This window comes from Trichoplusia ni, chromosome 6 (assembly GCF_003590095.1).
Source record: "Trichoplusia ni isolate ovarian cell line Hi5 chromosome 6, tn1, whole genome shotgun sequence".
In the NCBI taxonomy this organism is placed as follows: Eukaryota; Metazoa; Arthropoda; class Insecta; order Lepidoptera; family Noctuidae; genus Trichoplusia; species Trichoplusia ni.
In genome coordinates this window covers 9,376,461-9,398,530 of record NC_039483.1, presented here as the reverse complement: position 1 = coordinate 9,398,530, position 22,070 = coordinate 9,376,461, and the positions used below count along the sequence as shown (strand labels likewise).

General features: G+C 35.2%; 3 protein-coding genes across 3 annotated transcripts; 2 read left to right on the top strand and 1 right to left on the bottom strand.

Moving 5' to 3' along the window:
- The first annotated feature begins 5,294 nt into the window (after window positions 1–5,294).
- On the top strand, window positions 5,295–13,586 carry LOC113495404 (cytochrome P450 9e2-like). Its single transcript, XM_026874109.1, has 10 exons — window positions 5,295–5,625; window positions 7,192–7,355; window positions 8,139–8,293; window positions 8,488–8,661; window positions 9,260–9,398; window positions 9,821–9,883; window positions 10,965–11,186; window positions 11,512–11,612; window positions 12,484–12,652; window positions 13,411–13,586. Exons 1-10 carry the CDS (start codon window positions 5,432–5,434, stop codon window positions 13,569–13,571), a joined length of 1,542 nt encoding a protein of 513 aa, XP_026729910.1. The 5' UTR covers window positions 5,295–5,431; the 3' UTR covers window positions 13,572–13,586.
- Window positions 13,587–16,234: 2,648 nt separating this feature from the next.
- Window positions 16,235–19,316, top strand: LOC113494794 (deoxynucleoside kinase-like). The gene is made up of 5 exons (XM_026873262.1): window positions 16,235–16,662; window positions 16,750–16,919; window positions 17,190–17,326; window positions 17,585–17,679; window positions 18,351–19,316. Exons 1-5 carry the CDS (start codon window positions 16,519–16,521, stop codon window positions 18,495–18,497), a joined length of 693 nt encoding a protein of 230 aa, XP_026729063.1. The 5' UTR covers window positions 16,235–16,518; the 3' UTR covers window positions 18,498–19,316.
- On the bottom strand, window positions 19,309–22,057 carry LOC113494795 (NADH-ubiquinone oxidoreductase subunit 8-like). The gene is made up of 5 exons (XM_026873263.1): window positions 21,935–22,057; window positions 21,462–21,691; window positions 21,100–21,240; window positions 20,577–20,675; window positions 19,309–19,787 (listed from the first exon to the last, which is right to left on the bottom strand). The coding sequence occupies exons 1-5, from the start codon at window positions 21,969–21,971 to the stop codon at window positions 19,626–19,628; spliced, it is 669 nt and encodes a 222-aa protein (XP_026729064.1). The 5' UTR covers window positions 21,972–22,057; the 3' UTR covers window positions 19,309–19,625.
- Between the last annotated feature and the right edge of the window lie 13 nt (window positions 22,058–22,070).

The following is a 22,070-nucleotide window of genomic DNA, read 5'->3' as shown; positions in this document are numbered from 1 at the left end:
AGGTAAACCGGATCTCGCTGTTTTAGTAGACTTTCAGGAATACCTAGCTTTTTATTGTAGCTAACGGTTTCCTGAGAGGTTTTAAAGCAGCACTATGGAAGCGAGATGCCGCGACGTGCAGTGTAAGGAAATATTCACACTAATGTGTAATGTAAATGTAACTGGAATGATGGAAAGATACGGATGCGTATGCGTTCATACAAACAAAACTATCTGTCTTAGACTATCGCACCAATGACTTAAATCCTTGTATTCAAGTCAGGTGCACAAAAACACCCAGATTCAGGACACGAATTTGTGTGATCACTGTACAAACATTTTATTGTTTAGTAATTTCATAATGCCTATCTGTTTGAACGTTCAGTTAACAAGAGTGACGCTATTAACAAAACATATTTGTCGGAAGCATCTCAATGTGGGCTTATGTGTATAGACCACCATGTAGATAAGCGCAGAAGTCATAAACTACAAGTAAAAAGGCAGGAATTTTAAAATTTTCGTTTCAGACTTTTCGTCTCAAAACGTTCATCTGCAAATCGGATTATTGAAACAAGTTATCCAAAAACAAATGATGATCGTACAAATCGTTGCTAAACTTCGATTTTAATTAAAATTATTGATTATTATAGCGGCAAAAGAAATACACCATCTGTAAAAAAAACAATTGTCAAGCTACCACGGTTCAGGAGATAGAGCCTGGTAACGGACCATTGTAATAGGGTTTCTTTACCGTTCTTTCTTTCCAGTAAAGTACTGTAAAATTATAAAAAAAACTCAATTGACTGGTACTTCTGCATTATTCTATTAGATACGGTTTCCATAATGTATATTAATATGATAATAGTGTTAGGGGGGCCATTGACGCTTTTAGTACGAGAATTGATTTAGTGAAAGTACGGCATGGGGACGCATGTGCGGTACGTGAGGCAGCCTGTTGCCTTTTAACATAGGATACTCATATACGCTTTTATTTCAACTCACTGTATGTATGTACCTATGTAAGTTCGTATGGTTCGAGGTAATGTGCTAAGTTTTTGTTTTGAGCTACGCTTAATACCGGCCAGTGGATGAGTGACCAATTATATCAGAACAACTATACTAACTCTTAGAGATAAAATTCATTTTTACTCCTAGCTGGAGTCGAACTATCTTCACAAGCTACCCTGAGAAGAAACGTCGAAAAAACTTAGGGTTTGCACGAGTTGCGTAAACGATACCTAATCTAATGCCTAATTAATGGTAATGATAATCAACCAAAAACAAATCCAACTTCACTTCGCGTTAACATAAATACTAATTGCGAGTTTAACACGTTACGATGTACAGTCTACACATAACCTGACACTACAACATTACCAGAACACTTAAATTAAGGTAATAAGGTTTATTTTCGCGTTTTCAAAGTACTGAAATCGCTTGGTCCTCTGTACGCAGATCGCGTTGCTAAAATTAGTAGGTACGCATTACCGGGTCCATTTTGCCCGCAACATTGCTTGGAGAATTGTTGCAGGCGTTTTCGGAGTTCATTAAAAATAAATTGCAGAGATGACAATTATTTATTTGATTAATTAAGTAAACACCATCAAGCTTGTGTATAAAAACATAATTTAAAAAGGAAACTCGTCTAAAAATTTCTTCATTGACCTACGTTTCATGATTTTGTATTCCATCCACACCCTCCTGTATTTTTATAACTGTAGCAAGTCAACCTAATCATTAACTCGCACAACCGCGTAAAACAAACCACAAACAAACATTGATTTTATCAGAGAACATTTACCATACATCGAAATAACGAAACGCAGAAAACATTCAACAAATTTAATGTCAAACGATACCGCACAACGACAAAACCAACCTTCATTCTCATTAGTCAACCAAAATCCCCAATTATTCAATCAGTACAACGTTACAATCGAAATAAATAACAATAAATAAACATAATCCACAAAAAAGGTTTGTATTCTGAATGAAAATAAACAGCCAAAGATCGCGAGTGTTCTTTTTTTGTACAAGTTAATCACTCGTGCCTTTGCCCGGACAAATAAACGTTCGAAACGACGACATAAATCGGTTTCGAATCGAAAAATATGGCGTCGTGAGTACGAGAAGCGAGGGAATAGAACGTTGAGTAAAATTTGAACGCTTATAAAAATGCATGCTGAGAGATATAGATAGAAGTTTCCGATGGATAGAAAGTTAATGAAACAAATATTTATGTTCTTCAAAGATTAAGAAGATAAAACTATCGTTATCTAGAATCGTGAGTCTTCATGAAAAAAAAAATCATTCAAATCAATTAAATAGAAAAGTGACCATCAAAGATTTGCCGAACAATTTGGTGGTTTGTATCAATGAGCCCTGTCGATTTATGTTAGTACCTAATATTAACATAACAAGCAAAAATGAATTCAAATTAAATTATTTCACACCGTATATTTCAACGTATATGTGATACGTAACAGACGTCTTATTAATATTTTAATACCAAAATTGGTTTTCCTCGTGATAATCAAGCATTATATTATAAAAAAAGTTATTAATTAAAAAATGTCGATTCCACCACCCTGTTTTAAATGTTACTCCAACGGTCCAACCGTTTATCAAATTGCATTTTCATCGAAACTAAATGGCTTATCAAGAGAAGTGCCTCAAAATTGAGTTGCAGGTATCCAACCGGAACGGCAAACATACAAACGTGCAAACAAACAAGAAAGAGGGGGTATAAAAACGTGCGAATGAGTAACTTCAGTAACATACATACATATGTAAACACATTTTAGAATCTCTAAAATCTCCCTAGAATTTGTGCCTCTCTTGAATCGGCATTATAGTAACAATGACGATTAAAGTTAGCAACAATACTTAGAGACCATTAAAAAGCCAAGCACTAAGGCGAATAGTTAGACTTTTATCTTAAGCTCTCGTAGCTCGAATACAATGAAACGTAAAATTTAGTCTAAGACCGACGTAGGCAAGTAAGTTCGTTCATTTTAGACTATGTATATGTCATTTATCGATGCAAGGTTGAGACAAAGGTTGTTGGCTATAGAAGAATTGCCTCGTATTATCCTGTACTAAAGATGCAATGCCATTATGATCGGCAAATTCTGTGTTCAAGTAATAAAATTTTGTAACAATACAAAAGCGTCACATACTTTTTATTTGAAACTTCACCGCGTATTAGCTATAACATGCCAGTTACATTGTTATAACGAAATACTTTTTAATTAAATTAACACGAACTCTGTAGAACACATTTTCAGTTTTTAATATACGCGGGCAATAACTGGTATTAATATTAACACTAAAAGCAAATTACCTAAAAGCTCACAGCCGGCCAGTCATTAGCGGTCGAAATTACTGCCTACTCGGCGCCATGGTATACTATACGATACTTAATTTTTAAAGCACATAAATCAATTCAGGTAGATATGAGTAGAGTACATTAGCATACGGAACCCACGTGGGTCCAAAACACCCAACTTTACAAAAGGGATGAACTGATTTAATAATGTGAACGTTTTGTTGTTTCGCTAATGGAAAAGAGTGACACTTTTGGTCCCTCGCATTCGTGTTTATAAACAAAACGTGAAGTTTAGCAAACGGTCATAATGTATAATTAATACGGGTGTCGGTTGAAATTTGAAGATTATATTTACGTCCCGTTATGAATTATGTTTTCATTATTTTTAGAAGAATGAAATTTATATTATTATTGCAGACTACAAGCAATATGAAGTCGCTGATTATCCTAGATGTAGAGACTTATAAATTGCTACAGATATACATATTGTCTACAACAACGAAAATCCTAAATATTTTAATGAGAGTTATCTTAATAAATAATTTTAATTTCTTTTTCTTTAATTGATTTTTCAATTTCTAATTATCCGATAAAGCGATTAAAAATCGGGCTAACAAGACGAATGCTCAGAGTGGGTTTAAAAAATAACAAAACACAAGTTTTTACCAAACAAAAACAGGTTTCTCAACGACGTATCATCTAACATAGGTACTTTCCAGAAAAAAAACTTCTCTCAAACTAAAACACCAATGAACATTACAGACATTCTAAGATCTTCGGACGTACCATCGGGAACACTGCAATACAGATCGGAATAAGTGCCTAACGAAACGGTACAATGAAATCGTGAAGCGCAAGACAATTCCCATACCAATTCGAAACATGGATGGAACCGTCTCACAGCATTATTACTGGTATATGTCACTAGAACGGTCCTCTTTCTTTGCGTTGCGATATTGTCTCTATAAACTATCCAAGGATATGCACACGGAAACGTCAGGATACGATTGCATGTTGTGTGATAAAACTGCTCTTATTTATTTAGTTTACTTTCTTCGCTTCAATGCTTTTGTTTAAAGGTTTATTGGTGTATTTTCTTGCCATCGAATTTTCGTTTCAAAAACTTTAAAACTTATGTTTTGTATTTTCAAAAACTTTAAAACTTATGACGTCCTAGTCCAGACTTATTTTTTATTTTTACCACAATGACGAGAGACTGGTCGTGCAATTTAACTTGCTTTTATTGTTATCTTTATATCCGAAAACGTAAAACTGCATTCTCGCACTTTCTGGTCAATCTAAATGTTCACAGGATCAGTGAAATGGCTCTCTAAAACAGATAGTGCACTCACTGAAAATTGGTCAATGATTTTTGAGCAATACAGAAAAGCAATATTGCTGCAGCAATTTAAAGTAGCAGGAGTAAAATATGAAAGAGGTTTTGTTCTTATATTTGCATCCGTCCAGTATTATCTTGTTACACGACTTTCGCGCAGACAGTCGTCGGCTCAGACAGCTAAAAAAGTACAAACCAGTGCCATAAGTGGGAGGATACGAGAGGTTTCATTACCGCTCACTTATGTAACCATCACAAGCAAAAGACGACCTTCAAAAAACTTGAATGAAAGTTGGCCAGATACTTATTCCACAAATAAAAAAACGTTATTATACACACGAATAAACAGTAATATCTACAAAATATTGATTTTGCAAGATCAATAATAAACTTTGTTTTACAAGTCATGTTAAAGTGTTCAGTGGCCGAACTGGGCCGTGACACACAAAACTTAGTTCCGAATGTGTGACGTACGTACTATCTGTGTATTATGCAACAGCCTCTTATATTCGCTATGTCAGCATGCGGCCATTACGATTCACAACTTTCTCTAAGCCGGTCAGCTCTAATAGCCAAACGTTCGGTAACTAAAACCGCGCCACCATGTTTGGACGTCTTTTTTTATTTTATTTTTATTAAAATAAATTTATGTTGTACGTTGACGAACACAACGGCAACCGCGCGGTGCATTCAAGTACTTTAAGAACTTAGTTCAGCGTGTCCGGCAGAACTCAAATTATATTTTTGAAATAATTTCGCTAACCGAAAATTAATAGACAATTACAGTGATGTGGTGGTTCATTGTGTTGCTAGTGACGTGCCTCTTCTATTATTCCCGGAACCGTTTGAAATACTTCTCATCTAGAGGTGTGTGCACTCTGCCTCCCGTTCCGTTTTTGGGGAATTTGACAGCTGTCACTCTGGGGCGGGAAAATTTTGTGGAGGCAATAGCGGCTGGATATGACGCGTTCAAAGATCAAAGGTAATGGGATGATGAGTATTAGAGTGTATAACCGTGTTCTTTCTCACGGATATTATATTGTCTTAAGTATTCTCGGGCATAATATGTAATCAATTCTACTTTATGTTAAATTTCGTAAACAATTTTTATTACGTTTGTGATGTAACGGTCTTATGTAAATAAAAACAAAGTATGATGGGAGATTTAGAGGCACTCGGGTTTTTTTTATCAAGTTCATTTGATTGAGGATTTTCGTTTCATTGAACCAAAAGTTTGCTTATCTCGGTTTTCGTAAATTTATAGCACTTTATTTTTAAGTACTAGTTCATGTTTCTAATATATCTCTTTGTCCTGCTGGCCTATTTGGATTAAGTGTTGTAATAATGTATAAACAAACATTGTTATATGGTACAGAATTTGCGGCTTCTTTGTATGAGAAAGCTTTTGCTGTGTAGCGAAATACTGGAATAGTTGAAAACTGATTTTACATTATTAATGTAGGATCGCGAACTTAAAGCTAACTTACTTGATAATTCAAAGTACGAGTTTGTTTGTCTTACACTTTAGAAAGGGAAACTTGACGAGCCCTCCGTGAACCTACAACTTCGTTTTTACAAATTCTTTTTGATACTCTTTTAAGCTTCTTTATTGTTTATAATTTTGTTCGGATTAAATTTCTGCTCTCTAAAATTGAATTAATAATAAATATTAAATTTGTGGCATGCCTACCACACATCAATCGAGATTTGCTTTAATAGAAACTCCGTCTGAGACTCCCGTACTTGGATAACTGTAACCAGACATAAAATTCTTGGTTTCCAACATTTAAATTTATGCACAAAATCAATAATCCTATACTGGAGGTCGTGATTTTCGAATCTCACACAGGACAAATTTTTGTGCGATGAGCACGATAATTTGTTTTGTGCCTGAGTGTTTTTGTCTGTAATATGTATGTATTTGGAAATATATAATTATTATTATCAGTGATCTAGTTCTTATAATACACTTCGATAGAAAAGCGTTATGTGAAAGTTGTAAAAAATTAAGAGATAATTTTAATGTAAATTAAAATTTAATTATATGTGTTTAATCAAACGCATTAAGCTCATTGAAAGTAGTTATATAGTGTTGATAAGTAACAAAATAAAATAACTTATTCTATTTATCTACTACCTCCTAACCTGAATAGAGTTGCACATACCGTTGTTTCACCGTTTCAACCCAAATCGTTTTTGTCATTATGTTTTATGCAACTTATCTACAAATAACTACAAAGTAGGTTGGTATAATTATAGCCATACCACAAAACTTGTTCTACGTATGAGTTAAACGTAAGTTTATGAATTTGATTCAATACTCTTTGTTTTCGATAGTTTAGTTAGACTCTCGGTAGTAGACTTAAGTAGGACTGCTAAATGTTTGAATAAGACACAGCCTGTAGATATTAATTTCGTACTTAATTTGTACACATTTATACTTAGACACTTTCTTTTTTCTACAAAAGTATCAAGTCAGTTATTTTTTCCGTCTACATTCGTCTTAACATTGATTTAACATTACATTTTTACTATACTTAATTCCCAGGTACTTCGGCCTGTACCAATACCTGGTACCGACCCTCATACCGAGAGACCCAGAGCTAATTCGTCAGATAATGGTGCGGGATTTCAACTCGTTCGCGGACCGAGGCGTGCATATTGACGCCGACTGTGATCCCCTGTTTGGACGCAACCTTATCATGTTAACAGGTACTGATATACACATAAAAGTAATAAATAATTTGGAATCAGAGCACGATGATCCTATGTATCACTTCATTTGTAAAACTTTAAACACATTTAAACATTTTTAACTCCCGACGCAAAAAGAGGTATAATAAGTTTCATGTATATGTCTGTCCGAATAAAATGAGTGATTTCAATTTAGTTTGGTTTTTTATTAATAGTGAATAACTTGCGAATGAATACGGGGAAATGGCTTCTACAAATAGATATATGAACCGTCATGAATTGCAATAGTATACCAACTCTACACAATGTTCAATAGAACTTGTGGAATACATTCGCTTTAATTTGACCTAGTTAGATCGCAAAACTCAGTTTAACCAGCATTTAAAAGTTCGCAAAGATACTGAGTTCTATGAATTTGTTTTGATACGAAGTTTTGTAGTTTGCTTAGATGTATATGTACCGCCGCTATTTTCCTATCAGATGGGTACAGATACGACCATCAATATAAGAAATATGACTAATTTGAAACATTAACAACATTCGTCTCATGAACCGTGACAGCTGGACACTTAAAATTTTCCCAAATTATCTAATTATTTTATCGTTTATAATAAAAAATACAGAAAAACGATCGATTCACGCGGTATGTTTACGCAACATATTTTACCACCCAACCGATTTGTTTATCTTAAGCCTATTAGTAAGGAATCCTCAGCGTCGCGAGCCCGGTTCACAGAGGACCGGTTTCTTCATTGTTAACCTTAACTAGATTCTGATTTCCAATGATTTTTTAACTGACAGGTTCAAAATGGCGGTCAATGCGTGTATCGTTATCTCCCGCGTTTTCTGGAGCTCGCTGTCGCAGCATGGCGCCGCTGATGTCGGAAAGCGCAAGCGCCGTCGTTAACTTCTTGCGAGAGAAGATATCTAAGCCTGAAGCCATGGACATTAACACTGTAAGTTCCAAATAAAACAAAAAAAATATTAACACTTTTCTGCAACGTATGGATGCAATAAAAGCACTGGCAATTATTTTTTTCTTAATTTTTTTTATTTGATTGCTATTTAACAGTTGAGATGGCTCTACCATCTCTAGTACAAAATTTATTTGCAAAAAAGAACATTTCACATTTATTCCATTGGTTTACAGATCACTATGTCCTATGTGAATGACGTCATCGCATCTTGCGCCTTTGGCTTCGCTGTTGACTCTCTTAAAGACCCGGATAACTGCATCTTCAGGTTGGGCAAGAAAGCAGTCGTACAGGATACCACACAAGTGATGAAGTTTTTTGGGTACGAAAATATGAAGAATGTCATGAAGGTAAGACGAAGAAAATGGCGAATGCCAGTTAACGAATACTTGCAAAGAATAAACTAATGAAATAACTGGTCAAGTGCGAGTCACACTCGTCACACAAATGGACTATAATATGGGTGCCGTACAAGTAGGCTAAAAAAGGGACATCCATATTTTATGGATACGCTGATTCAACTCGATTTTCAAAGCGGCTTAAGTTATATCACGAGTAAAAATTTGAACTGTTCACCTATCACGAAAGTACGAAAGTTCTTCAGATACAGCCTTGTGTCAGATGGAAGGGCGGATCGACGAACAGGGTTCTGTTTGTAACCTTTAGGACCCCCATAAAAGACAATTGATTCTACTGATCTTCAGACTATTTGATGCTCAAAAGTACATACGAATTAAGCTTGATACTTCAATCAACGAACAAAACAACTAATAAAAAACCAAAAATCAATCAAGACAAAGACTTCTGACCAGGTGACCTTCCGACAATCGTTAGTGTTCATAGAAAAAGCTCGAATGCATGGAGATGTGTGATTGGAATGTAATTTCCATATTTTTTATATTGTAGTGTGTTAAATGACTTCTTTGTTAAAAATCTGATTGTTTTCAGTTCTTGAAAGTGAAGATCATTCCCACAAAGGACGCGGATCAGTTCTCCCAGCTATTCAAGTCAGCTCTGAAGGCCCGTCGAGAGAACTTAGTGCAACCGAGACCTGATTTCATACAGATATTAGTCGACGCTGCTCAAGGTACTGTCGTTCGTATATACTCGAAATAGATGCATTCCGTATCTTTTGAGTTCCTCGAATTCATGGGCTCCTGGTACTTGGGACATGTCTCTTGCTCTCTTTGAGATGGAGTCAACTGTACGAAGAATACACAGTACGTTTGTAACATACATTTCTGTTACCTTTATTTAAGTACCTTCTGAGAAATCGTTACTTGACACTATCACTACAGTACACAAATTTAATGATACTGTCAAGTCAGAAAAAGGTTTGGTCGTTACGAACCAAAAAAAAAAAATGTCATAAGCATCGGCGTGAGTTTTAGAGATTTTAAAATCACACTGAAAAATAAATATGTGGATTACTAGTTCTTGCGTAGGAAAAATGTACATTATTCTCTGAATGTTGAATCTTCAACATTAACAATACATTTTGATGTGCAGGCAAAGCGAAGTCGGACAGCGAAGGCGACGCGAACAACAACGAGTACACCAAGACAGCAGAAAGTAAGATTAACTTTAATTTGTTTACTCTTCGCGGTTTACTGGAACTGACACACGGTAGATTAAGTTTAATAAAAAACGTTATGGCAATTTTGGAAAATGGGTTTCTTAAATATAAATATTAGTGACTGGTACACCGCAGGTCGTAGGTTCGATTCTTACCTAAACCTAAACCATTAGTGATAAGCACGAACATTTGTCCTGGATCTGGATGTAATTTATCTATATTGTTGTATAGTTTGTATACCAGTAGGCTCGTGCTTGTAATACAAGCTTATTTCAGTTTAAAACTAGATGGCGCTGTGGAATATCCAAATATAGAGATCTGGATTCAACTATGACTTAAAGAAACAAGAAAGAAGTTTAAAGAAATTAAATTGTTTTAATTAATGCAGGTCAAAATTATGAAAAGATTTGTAAACAAAATAACCATGAAACAACTTACCCTACCGTTCGGTGTTCGTAAAACACACGCACAACGCCAGCTGACTTTGATTGACGAGACGCACGCCAAATTTAATTATGACGTGTTTCTGACGTCACAATTGTAGCGGGATTACCCCATTTCTCAAAGCCCCGCAAAATATTTGTTCCGTGAATCGAGAGTAGCGTTCCTGCATAGTAATTTACTTGTGTTGTTTCTTACAAATATGTATTATGCTTACAAATTAATCGTACGGGGAATTGGTTCATTGTTTTTGCTTTCGTTCAGCGAGATTGAACTGTAATTGTTGTTTTAATGAATTCATCAAATTGATTCTGATACTATTTCAGTTTAGTTGTATTCGCAACCTCATTTTGTCTTTGACTTAATTTGCAACCATCTCTCGTATTTTTCGTTCGAATTTTGTCAAGTTAAGCGCAGAATTAACAAATATTAGCTATTAATATTCTTATATAACTTTATACGTATCTATGGGTCATGTCGCCTCATAATAAAAAATACTATAATACACGGGATACTGGTCCAACATGCAGAGGCCTTGTTAAGAACTTTAATCTAAAATATTTGGAGCATCCACCAAAAGTACTCTACTGTGCCAAAAGTTCCTCATACTAAATTTAATAAAAAAAATCTCTTTAGAATTCACAGACGACGACCTAGTGGCTCAAGCAGTGCTATTCTACGTCGCTGGTTACGATACAACCGCCAACCTGATCTACTATTTCTTGTACGAAATGGCGACTAATCCTCGCGTGCAACAGAAACTGCATGAGGAACTGGATGAGTTGCCTCCAGAAAAAGAAATCGAGGATTTGTATGAAGCTGTCCAGGGACTGGAGTACTTGGATATGTGTGTAAATGGTAAGTGCGGATTTTTACCATGTCTTAGCATCTTCAATTTTTTCTTAATCTATGTTTGTTCAAAACCCCAATAGGCTACTTTGCTGGGCACCGTAGTCTCATACTAGTTATCATAGCTAATATGACTATGAATCTTAGTTAAATACGTAATTGTAAACTAGCCCTTGCCATATATAATTTTCAAGACGTGGATTGGCAGATGGACCAGATGGTGCTTAATTGCTTGTATTATTGTAGAAATAACTTTAAATACCCATTCTCTGATCAAAATTTATAGTTTTACATTAATTGTATGATGATGAGATTATTTATTCCTTTGTTTCAGAGGTTCTCAGACTATGGCCACTTGTTGGTTCGGCAGACAGGCGGTCAGTGGCGACGTACGACTTCGGTCCTACTTACCCCGGCAGCAAGGATCGACTCATAGTAAGTACTTCGTTTAAGGATCTATCATCACGCGTAACGTGAATAAATAAAACTATATTGGCCAGAGCCGTGCTTAGTTCTCCCTCATAGTTATCATACGAATAGTTTTCAAAGTATATTTAAGGAACAACGAAATCAGCTAAATCCCTACTTAGCTGAATAGTCATCCCGAACTAAAACCAGATAATTTTAGGCGATATTTGACATTTCTTTTACCACTTTGACCGCAATTCGCGTCTCAAAGAAATGTGTGCCATCTGACACAGACAACAATAAGCGGAGACCTCCAATAAATAGACCTAATTTCATTTCTCAGACTATCAGCCGGCAAATCTTGAGCACTTAATTTCAGTATCTCTAACAAAGGACATAGTTCGATACTTTTGTACGTAATAACTTCATTGGCGCGTGATAATAGGTAATTTAGCATCGTAATAGCACCATTGCCCTGGAGGATTCCTTTATTCTGTGTTAATAGCTCGTTTACGACATAATAGGGAGCGAAACCTTTGATAATGTCTGTTTACATTTTTCGGTGGCTTGCTTCAGTCTGCTGATTAACATTTTTGTAAATGAGAAGCATAAATTTTGGTTGAATTATCGTTTAAACAATATTGGCATTTTATCCCCGGTTTACTATACAGGTATTTATTTTTACTTGAAAATGTTAAGACTGGCTCATGGGAATTAAGTGTCTGGATACATACGAGGTTATGAAGATTTTCAGTGAGAATATTAGATACTTTGACAATAGCAACAGACATGATTTTACAAAATACATTGGTGCTAAAAACACTCTCCTTAGCGTGAGCTAGATACGGATGTATGTACCTATATAGAAACAATATCATAAATAATTGTATTATTCTAGGCCCCAGCAGGTATTCACGTATGGCTCCCAATATATTCCATACACAGAGATGAAAAGTACTGGCCGGATCCGAACGTATGCGAACCGGAGCGGTTCTCAAAGGAACGGAAGGCTGAGATCGTGCCGTACACATACATGCCCTTCGGTAACGGACCGAGACATTGCATCGGTAAGGAATGCATATTTAACAAGCTTTTGTTTTGTTTTGTTTTTATCTGCAGAAGATGGTGTTACAAAAAATCGTCCACTTTGCAATGAAACAGAAAAGCTTTTAGGGTCAATGATTATACCGATTTTGTTTTAGTTTATTGTAATTTATTTTAATTAAGCCATCCGAACAGAAGGCTTAAATTTGTTTTTTGATAATTTATAAGTTATGCATTAGTAGATACATTATATTTCTTTTAATAGTCATATTGTATTTTTCGTTTAATTATTTTTTACGCAAGACTGATGAAGATTTAGGTCAAATAAAAGTATTAATTAAAAAATAACTAAAATTTGACCTAGCTTACCTGTATATAATTTTATGAAGAAATCTAGAAACTACACTTCTCGCTATGATATTAAAACTTCCACAACACAAAATTAAATTAAGCACCACTTACATTGACACTAAAAAGTTCTTAAAAATTGTTATATTATTCATGAACAAATACAAAAATTGTGTTTTAATTTTTTTCCCCCTCATGGAAAATTGTAATTTTCAACTTTTGACGTCGATCATTGTTTTTTTTTTAGTAAAGGGCACATGCTTTCGACTGTACCGCCTGTTTCGCTAACCATAGACTTATGAGTACTTTTTTTTAAACGATCGACGTCTTCATGTCTGAATTTATCTCTTTCTATTGTCATGAAACTGGTTTCGCATAAACTCATATTGAAATAAACTTACCTTATATAGCCGTATTGTTTTTTTTTTTTCAGGATCCCGCTTTGCAGTCCTTGCGGCCAAAGTATTCCTGGTGAAATTCCTTCGTGTTTACCAAACGAAAACAGACAGACAATCCACACGCTTGTCACCTGTGGCTTTTATATTAAGGCCCAAAGACGGATACCAACTCATTGTTGAACCAAGAAATATATAGTTTTAAAAAAGAATACAATTTCCTTTAATTTCGACCCTTGAGAAATTTAGGTAGAAAGGCAGGTAAACTGTAAGATTGGAGCAGCTGCCGCTGTCGGTAGAATCTGTCAAGTGTTCTTTATACATGACATACTTAACTTAATCGGCACGCTTAGCTGAGTGGTTGAGGCCACTACGTCAAACCCACTGTGTGCGACGTTTTGCAGTTTCAAAACTGCAAAATGCGTCAATCAGCTGATAGTGTAGGTAATAACAGAAGCTAACAACATAGAATAAGAACCAAATCACTATCCGATTTCCTAGAAGCTAAACAATATCAATACAGAAATGAACCTAATCAAATAAAGTGTTAGGTAAACCTCAGACAATGAAGTTTGTAACCGAACATTACTTATCCACAATACAAATAACCATTGTGTGTTTTATAATGAAATGTCTGGAGCTATTCAGCCCAAAAAAACTGGATAGGTATTGTAAAGGATCCTATTTTTAGCGCTTGTTACGAAAAACATGGAAAAGAATGAGCTCTCGTAATTTCTAGAGGGTCTGTAGTCATTTAGATGAGGTATATTACCCGTCTGCATCAGAAAGAGGAATAACCAAACAAAGATACTTTAACTATCTGCCGAATAAGTCCTAATGAGCTTTCAGTGGGTAAAAGCGTCCATTTTTACATAACCGAAACAGTTTACCTTGATTCATAACATTCCAATACTTAAGAAAAAAAACTTTTAACTTCAAATTAATTACCTTTACCTACCTAAAAGGTTCCTTTAGTCCATTAAAAATAATATAACAATGTTTGCGTAATTAAAAAAAAAGACTAGCAATAATAAATTACGCAAATAAAAAAGCTTTCATAAACTGTTCACGGATCCCCACACTCATCCGCGGTGCAACGAAGTATGAAACAGAGACAATAGACTCGCGTCAAGCCCAGAGGCGCGGAACTTGCCTGTTACTGTATACAGTAATGGCACAGACAATGCCTTCATTATTCCATTTAAATAATGAGCCTTGTGCTGTTATACTTAAATGAATTTGGATTATTATATATTAATTACTTGAGTAATTATGAAAAGTGAACGTTGTTCATGAAGTATTCGTTAAAATATGTAGATTTTGACTAGCAGTGGAATTCAGTCAATTTTACTTCTGAAATTCAAATCTCTTATTCATCTTAGACGACATAGTAGTACTTTTTGAACCTCAAAAAATTACTAATACACAGCAGCTTGCTTTTCCCACACCCCGCCGCCTCATGTATGATCTAGCTGTGAACAAGAAACGGCGCAGCAAAGCACAGCAAAGTACAGCATAGCACGCTGCCACCATTTTACAACGTATTTTTTTTCAAAGTACCTGGTCAATTTTTTTTTATATTATTTTAATATCTTTAACACTTGCCCAACCCACAGCGCGTGTCGTGTCGTGGGTTCGATCCCCGATCAGAACAAGAATTTTTGGAATCAACGAATGCTTATCCTGAGCCTGGGTGTTTTTGAAACCCCGTGCGACACAAGTATGAAATTCCTTCTTTTAAGCGACTTCATTACAAAGTTGGGTACAGTGAAACATAAATAAGAATTCATGTCACATTGATAAAGAACAGAAATTTAAAAGAAACTATTTCAACTCAACTTCATATTTTATTGAGTATTGTACTTCCTAGTGTTACCTACCATAGTTCTACTATCAAAACAAAATACTTAAGGACAAAATTAAATTAACCGTTTGCGGTATGGCATACACCTACTTAAAGATTTAAGTAGGCTTTGGTTTTATTATGAGAAGCCACATAAATAAATCAATTTTCTACTTAAAATATCAAATCGAAATAACCGGCGGCGTTGCTTCAAAATTGCACTAATTAATGTTAGCTTCAGATACTGCTTCGATTTGAGATTTCACGAGTAGTGTGCAATTAATTTCTCTTTGGCAGACTATAAATTAGTCCGCACACCATTCACGATACGAATTTTTAATTAACTGTCAATCTTCATATTTTGCAATGATTGGTTTCCCGCGAACAACGGAATACGGTTTTTTAAATGTGTCGAAAGGTAAGGGCTGGCGCGATGCAGCCAGATTTCAATTTGAGGGTCTTATTTATTTAAGATATCATAATAATGTCTATAATCGAGTGGTTTAATTCGCTACAAGTTTCTTTAGAACAAAGTTGCTTAGGTAGCTACTGTATACCAACAGATTCTACTTTCATAGTTACTATAATTTATGCGAATTTGTTAACTCTAAAAAATAATCTTTTAAATTCATTATTACGGGTGGAAAAATAATGTACCCTACCTCCGCGTATTATTAGTACCCGCAGTCAAACCGTTTAAACGGTTTTGTGGGCGGGGCACGTAATTTAGTAATTTAATGTTATATGAGAGAAATAAAGACTTTTGAACTGAACTGAATTTCGTCTTAAGGTTTTTGGCCTCAAAACTATTTCTTGATACCTTCATCACAGCATCAAATGTTACAATAAAAACAAATTAAACTCGTGAAATTCTAATGGAAACCTAATCAATAATATGATAAAAAATGATTTATATCAAGAATAAAATTAAGGTACATTGACATTTACAATGTGGTTTAGGAATAGGGCTGAACCTATTCCTAAACCACATTGTAAATGTCAGATCTGACAGAGGAAACCGACGAAACGTCATAATATTTTGGCGCCATTCGCCAAAGGGTGACTGCTGGCTGCTATTATTTAATAAAATTGCACAAATTGTCGTTGCGTTGTTAGATGTTTAGTTTCTCAGCGTATTTCTATTAACTCGGCCTTAAAAAGTTAGAAAAATAAAGTAACTAAATATCGTGCGATAAAATTTGTTTGTTTATAAACATGGCGTGCTGTGAATAGGGTTAAGAGGACTAAGAGGAGAATACATAACAAAATCAAGTGTAAAAAAGTTACCGTAAATCTTTCAAACATGTCGAATATTAAGTCTTTTGCTGTGGCGGCCCGCACGGTAAATAAAAGGCCTTTTCGGGTATCTATTGAAGGAAATATTGGCTCCGGAAAGTCGACTTGCATCAATTTCTTCGACAAGTATCCTAATGTTGAAAAGCATGGGGTAAGTTACTTGTAAAATAAGCATATATATGCAAGTATGAATATTGTTAATGTGTGTAAATTTATCATATTGACATATTTTTTCCAGGAGCCTTTGAATGAATGGCGTAATGTTAGCGGTCACAACCTACTCGGTTTGGTCTACAGTGATATGAACAAATGGACGTTTCCATTCCAGCACTATGTACATCTCACTCGCTTAAAAATACAGACCAGCCCACCAAGCAATCCTGATATTACTGTGAAAATGTTTGAAAGGTGAATTTAAAATATGACTATTATTAACATAGCTCTAAGAAAGACATAATTAAATACATGATGCGCAACTGGATGAAGATCATCCAGATTAATATCTACTCTAATTAACAATAGATTAATGAAATTCATCTATAGTGAACACCTATTGTTTGTGAACATATTCCTATACAACAACCATAAATAAAAATTATTTAATATATCTTTCTTTTTAATTTACTATTTGCCAATGTGTTAGAATAGAGCTAATACCGATCATCCATTAATTTTTAGATCTGTACAAAACAGTAGGCACTGTTTTGTGGAGAATGCTAAGAAGCAGAACTTCCTTCAGGATGCAGAATACCAAACACTGTTAGCTTGGTATGACTACACTGAGAAGTCCCTTGATGTTAGCCTGGACCTTATTGGTATGATGCTCTCAGTTATAGTTTTTGTCTGTGGTTCCATCTGCCAACAAAGTAGGTCTTACAGTAAAAAGTACAGATATCACAATCTTTTTTTGCAGTTCTAATTATTTCCATATATTTCTTCCTTAGTCGTTTGAGCTTTAACATGTTCTGGTATACATTTTGTTTGCATGCATTTATGCTCCCATGTGGTTTTGTTATGAGTAATGTTTCTAACATATCTTGCTTGGTAGTTTAGTTATATTTTTTCTGTTACAGTATATTTAAAAACAACTCCAGAAATAGTCTGGCAGAGAATGGTGCAGCGTGGCAGGGCTGAAGAGTCTGAAGTACCTTTAGAGTATTTAAAACAAGTGAGTGCCTATCTTTATTATTTTATGTAGAAAGTGCTGTAGTTGATCAGTGCTGACCGCCATAAGATGTGTCATATGATACATTGAACAAATACAAATTCATTCTTCTTCTAAGGTAAAGCAACTCACATGTATAGCCAGAAGATGTATGTTAGAGTTATTAATTTATTTGAAAATAATGTGGGATGGTTTGATTTGTTTTTTATACTACTGTCAGCAACCAAAGCCTATAGAAATCTATATGATTCTGAAATACCTGAATAGTATAGACCACAACTTCTTGTTAAGACTGGGGAGTAAAGTAGCTTACTAAAAATTATTTAGGTGTGTTATAAAAACTTTTCAAACATATTTGGCAGTTTATGAATCCAAACTCTGTTCCTGGCCGTAAAGTATTTCCTAGCTTTATTTTTATAATAACTATCGTGAGACTGATTCATTATTAAATGATGTAACGGTTTACTCACGCGTATTTATCGCGAGTTCTCCTCGCGATCCCGCCGCGTCTGCTCATGATTAAGGACTCCGGTTGGGTCCGAAACTAGTCGGGCTACACCGATAAATACGCGTGATTAAACCGTTACATCATTTAATAATATTTCCTAGCTTGTTAATCTACCAAACTTATTGAGCACCTTATTTCTTGCTTTACAATATTCTTCTGCTTTTAGGTACATGAAGCATATGAAATCTGGTTGAGTTCACCGGATGTGGGCTGTGAAGTGCTTACAATTGATGCGGACAAAGGACTTGACTCTGTTAAAGAAGATTTAGAGCGATATTCATACAAAATACTTGGAGGTAATCATACAAACTAGAATCGGGTTTTCTGCATATTAAAGTAAGACTGTCGCAGTTGTAGAAGTGGGATGCCGTTAAGCGCAGCATATTGCGCCATCTCACTTCCGAACCGGCAACAATCCTTGAGCTTATAACACAGATACGGGTCTGATATTATTCATGCTCACTTCATGTTATTGTAAAAGTGTCTTTATATGAAGTCAATAAGGTTTAATTTAATGTATTGTTTACTTAGAGTTCCAAATACTATATTTTTTTACACTATGATTAAGTGCACGCTTTACTGATGAACAATATACAACCAAGCTACACATTAACCTATAATTTGGATAGTTCCTAGTATAATAAGGCTGAGAATGTTTTAATTTGATTAAGTAAGAAAATATTACTTATTTACATTTTTATTTTAAGAAATTTGAAAAAGAGTTGCTTTTATTACTTTTGGACTGAAATTATGAATCATATAAGTTTTTTCCCAACCAGAGAGTTATTTGATGGTTGCCTTTGACATACAGTAATGTAAGTTTAAAAAAAATAAGTATTTTCTTTTTCTCTTGTCTCTCAGATGTTCTTACCTACCTCTTTACTTACTTGAATCTAGTTTAATGACCTCTATTATGTTTTTTTATGTATCTCATGGTACAGGTAAGCAATTTATTTTACTTTACACAAGAATTTATAATAAGAACAATAGAAGGACTTATAAACTCGTCAATGCGGACATACTTAACTTATAAAATGGAAATCATTATTGTAATCAGAATAAGATAGTGTTTATGTGATATTCCAAATGTTATAATATGTATTTTTGACAAATAAAAGAATCAATCAACTGAGATGACATTGATTTATTTATCATAAAAACAATTTAATTTAATATTCTATATCTAAGGCCTATTTTGTGCTATCTTGCCTTTACATGATTACTCCAATGTTACAATTTTCATTATTTATAGTTTTCATTTTCTTATAGCAGAACCGTGGCCATTGCCACCGCAAGTTGTTGCGTCTTGGCTCCCCAATTTCAAGTGTTGCCTAAAAAGTTAGTAAGATGGTATCACAGCGAACAATCAACATATTTGTTGATAGATAGCTCAAAATAGGTCTCTGACGCGCTATTTACACTAACGGAAAGAATAATATAATTAGCGGTAAAGATGGTCGGCTCTGATGTTAGATGCTATCTCGCTCTCCCACTTGTCGCCGTTCGATAGAAGCTTCTCCTTGTTGTAAAGCAGTTCCTCGTGAGTTTCCGTCGAGAACTCGAAGTTGGGTCCTTCGACGATCGCATCGACGGGACACGCCTCCTATAAAATTAAAAACAAATTTGTGATTACCTAAGTTAAACTCAAATATAAGACGACAAGAATTTAAAGCTGATTTTTTGAATAATTTTTTTTTAAGGTATGGACGGATACTTGTGGAGCTCGTGGCTGTGCTATAACCGCATAAGTGATTCGATCACAGGTTAAGCTATGCTTGACGCGGTTGGTCCGTAGATGGGTGACCATCTTTGTCATAAGGAGTTCCTCCGTGTTTCGGAAGGCACGTTAAATTGTGGGTCCCGGCTGTTATTCTTACATCTTTGACAGTCGTTACAGGTAGTCAGAAGCTTGAAAAGTCTGACAACCAGTCTAACCAAGGGGTATCGTGTCGCCCAGGTAACTGGGTTGAGGAGGTCAGATAGGCAGTCGCTCCTTGTAAAACACTAGTACTAAGCTGAAACCGGTTAGACTGGTAGCCGACCCCGACATAGTTGGGAAAAGGCTAGGCCAATGATGATGGACGAATACTTGAACTAAATTCAGAAGTAAATTATATCACTTTATAACACAACCTTTAACCGGGATTTAAGCCCGACATAAAATGAGGGTCTGCCAATTAAAGTAATATAATTATGGTCATGGAAGTGAGATGCGAAACACCGAAATGCGCGAAACACGGCATAGAGCCCTATCTGTTTTTCACATCCCAATAATATTTAAAAAAATGTGGCAGTAGGGCCCTTGTAAATTAAGGTAAAGGCCTTCCATCACTTCTATAAAATCCAAGTTAAGAAAATATATCAAAAATACAAATAATCATAACAATGATACCTGGCAGAAGCCACAGTAGATGCACTTGGTCATGTCGATGTCGTAGCGCGTGGTTCGTCGTGAGCCGTCCTTACGCTCTTCGGCCTCAATTGTGATAGCCTGGATTAAATAAAACGAGAGTAAGTAAATAAAATATAATTCATAAATTAAAATAAGAGGCATAAGAGAGAAGTTTTTAAATTGTGAGTTTTCTTCATGACACATAACTATGAAGTATAGGCCTCCTGTATAAATAGCCCATGTTGTCAAAGCAAGTGCTGCTGTTTCAATCATCTATCATAGATATTAGAGGCCACTGACGATGTACAAGTAATAGTGAAATATATATTCATGAATTTTGGCCATGTACATCACTCATGTAGGTTTCATTGAAAAGCAAGATAAAAGGACTTGGACTAGCCAATGCCTCTACAAAAAGATAATTCAAATCCACAATTTGGTGCAACAGACCTAATTTCTCTCACATAATAATAATATTTGGAAATAAAAACTTAAATACATAATAGGAAAATGATACACTCACTTGGGCTGGGCAGATAGCTTCGCAGAGCTTGCAGGCAATACACCTTTCCTCACCAGAGGGGTAACGGCGGAGCGCATGCTCTCCTCTGAACCGAGGTGACAGAGGTCCCTTCTCAAATGGATAGTTGATTGTGGCTGGTTCCTGAAATTATTGCATCCAAATATCATGAAACAATGCTGGCTGGTACTGCAATGGTACAAACCTCAACAATAATGAGGTGACATTTGTTGAACATGTCTGATCTTAATGTAGTCTTTGGTTGTATTTTAAAATGATAGTAAAAATCAGACCCTTAATGTTGGGAATTTCACCATTTGAAGTTGTTCTAGAAACTAATTAAAATAAATTTTCTTGAAACCTACCTTGAAAATATGAGCCAGTGTAACAGCAAATCCTCTTGCTAGTTCTGTCCAGAATAAGGTTTGTGCAGCCCGGTCTGTTAGAGCCTTCATGGTCATATTAGGATCCTCAGCATTCACATATTTGTAGCCTGGCGAAGTTGGCGGGTAAACTTTCTCCGTCTTGCCCTCCTGAGCTGGGGTACTATATTGGGCATGTCTTACCACCAGACTACTCGCTCCAGAAGCCCGAACTACAAATGCAAACAATACTATGGCAACATAAATAGAGAATGCGATGATTGTGACTTTGCGCCAACAAGAAAAAATCCAAAAACTTGAAATTTAAGAATATACGTCGTAAATTTAATTTATTAATAGTACTCATCAGCTGGTAAATATGATGTTTAGGTTATAAACAAAAATTGCGTAACAGTAAAAGCTTATTTTTAAAGGTTGAGAATAAAACAACGGGTAAAGTAGTAGATAAACATTACCTCTGGAGGACACTGAAAATATTTTAGCCAGCGACATCTTCTCAATGTGCAACTTGCTTTTCGTTCGCTTTATTGATTTGATTAGGAAAATAATTTCAAAAGCAAAACGTCAGTGACAGTGAATCTGTCACTTAAT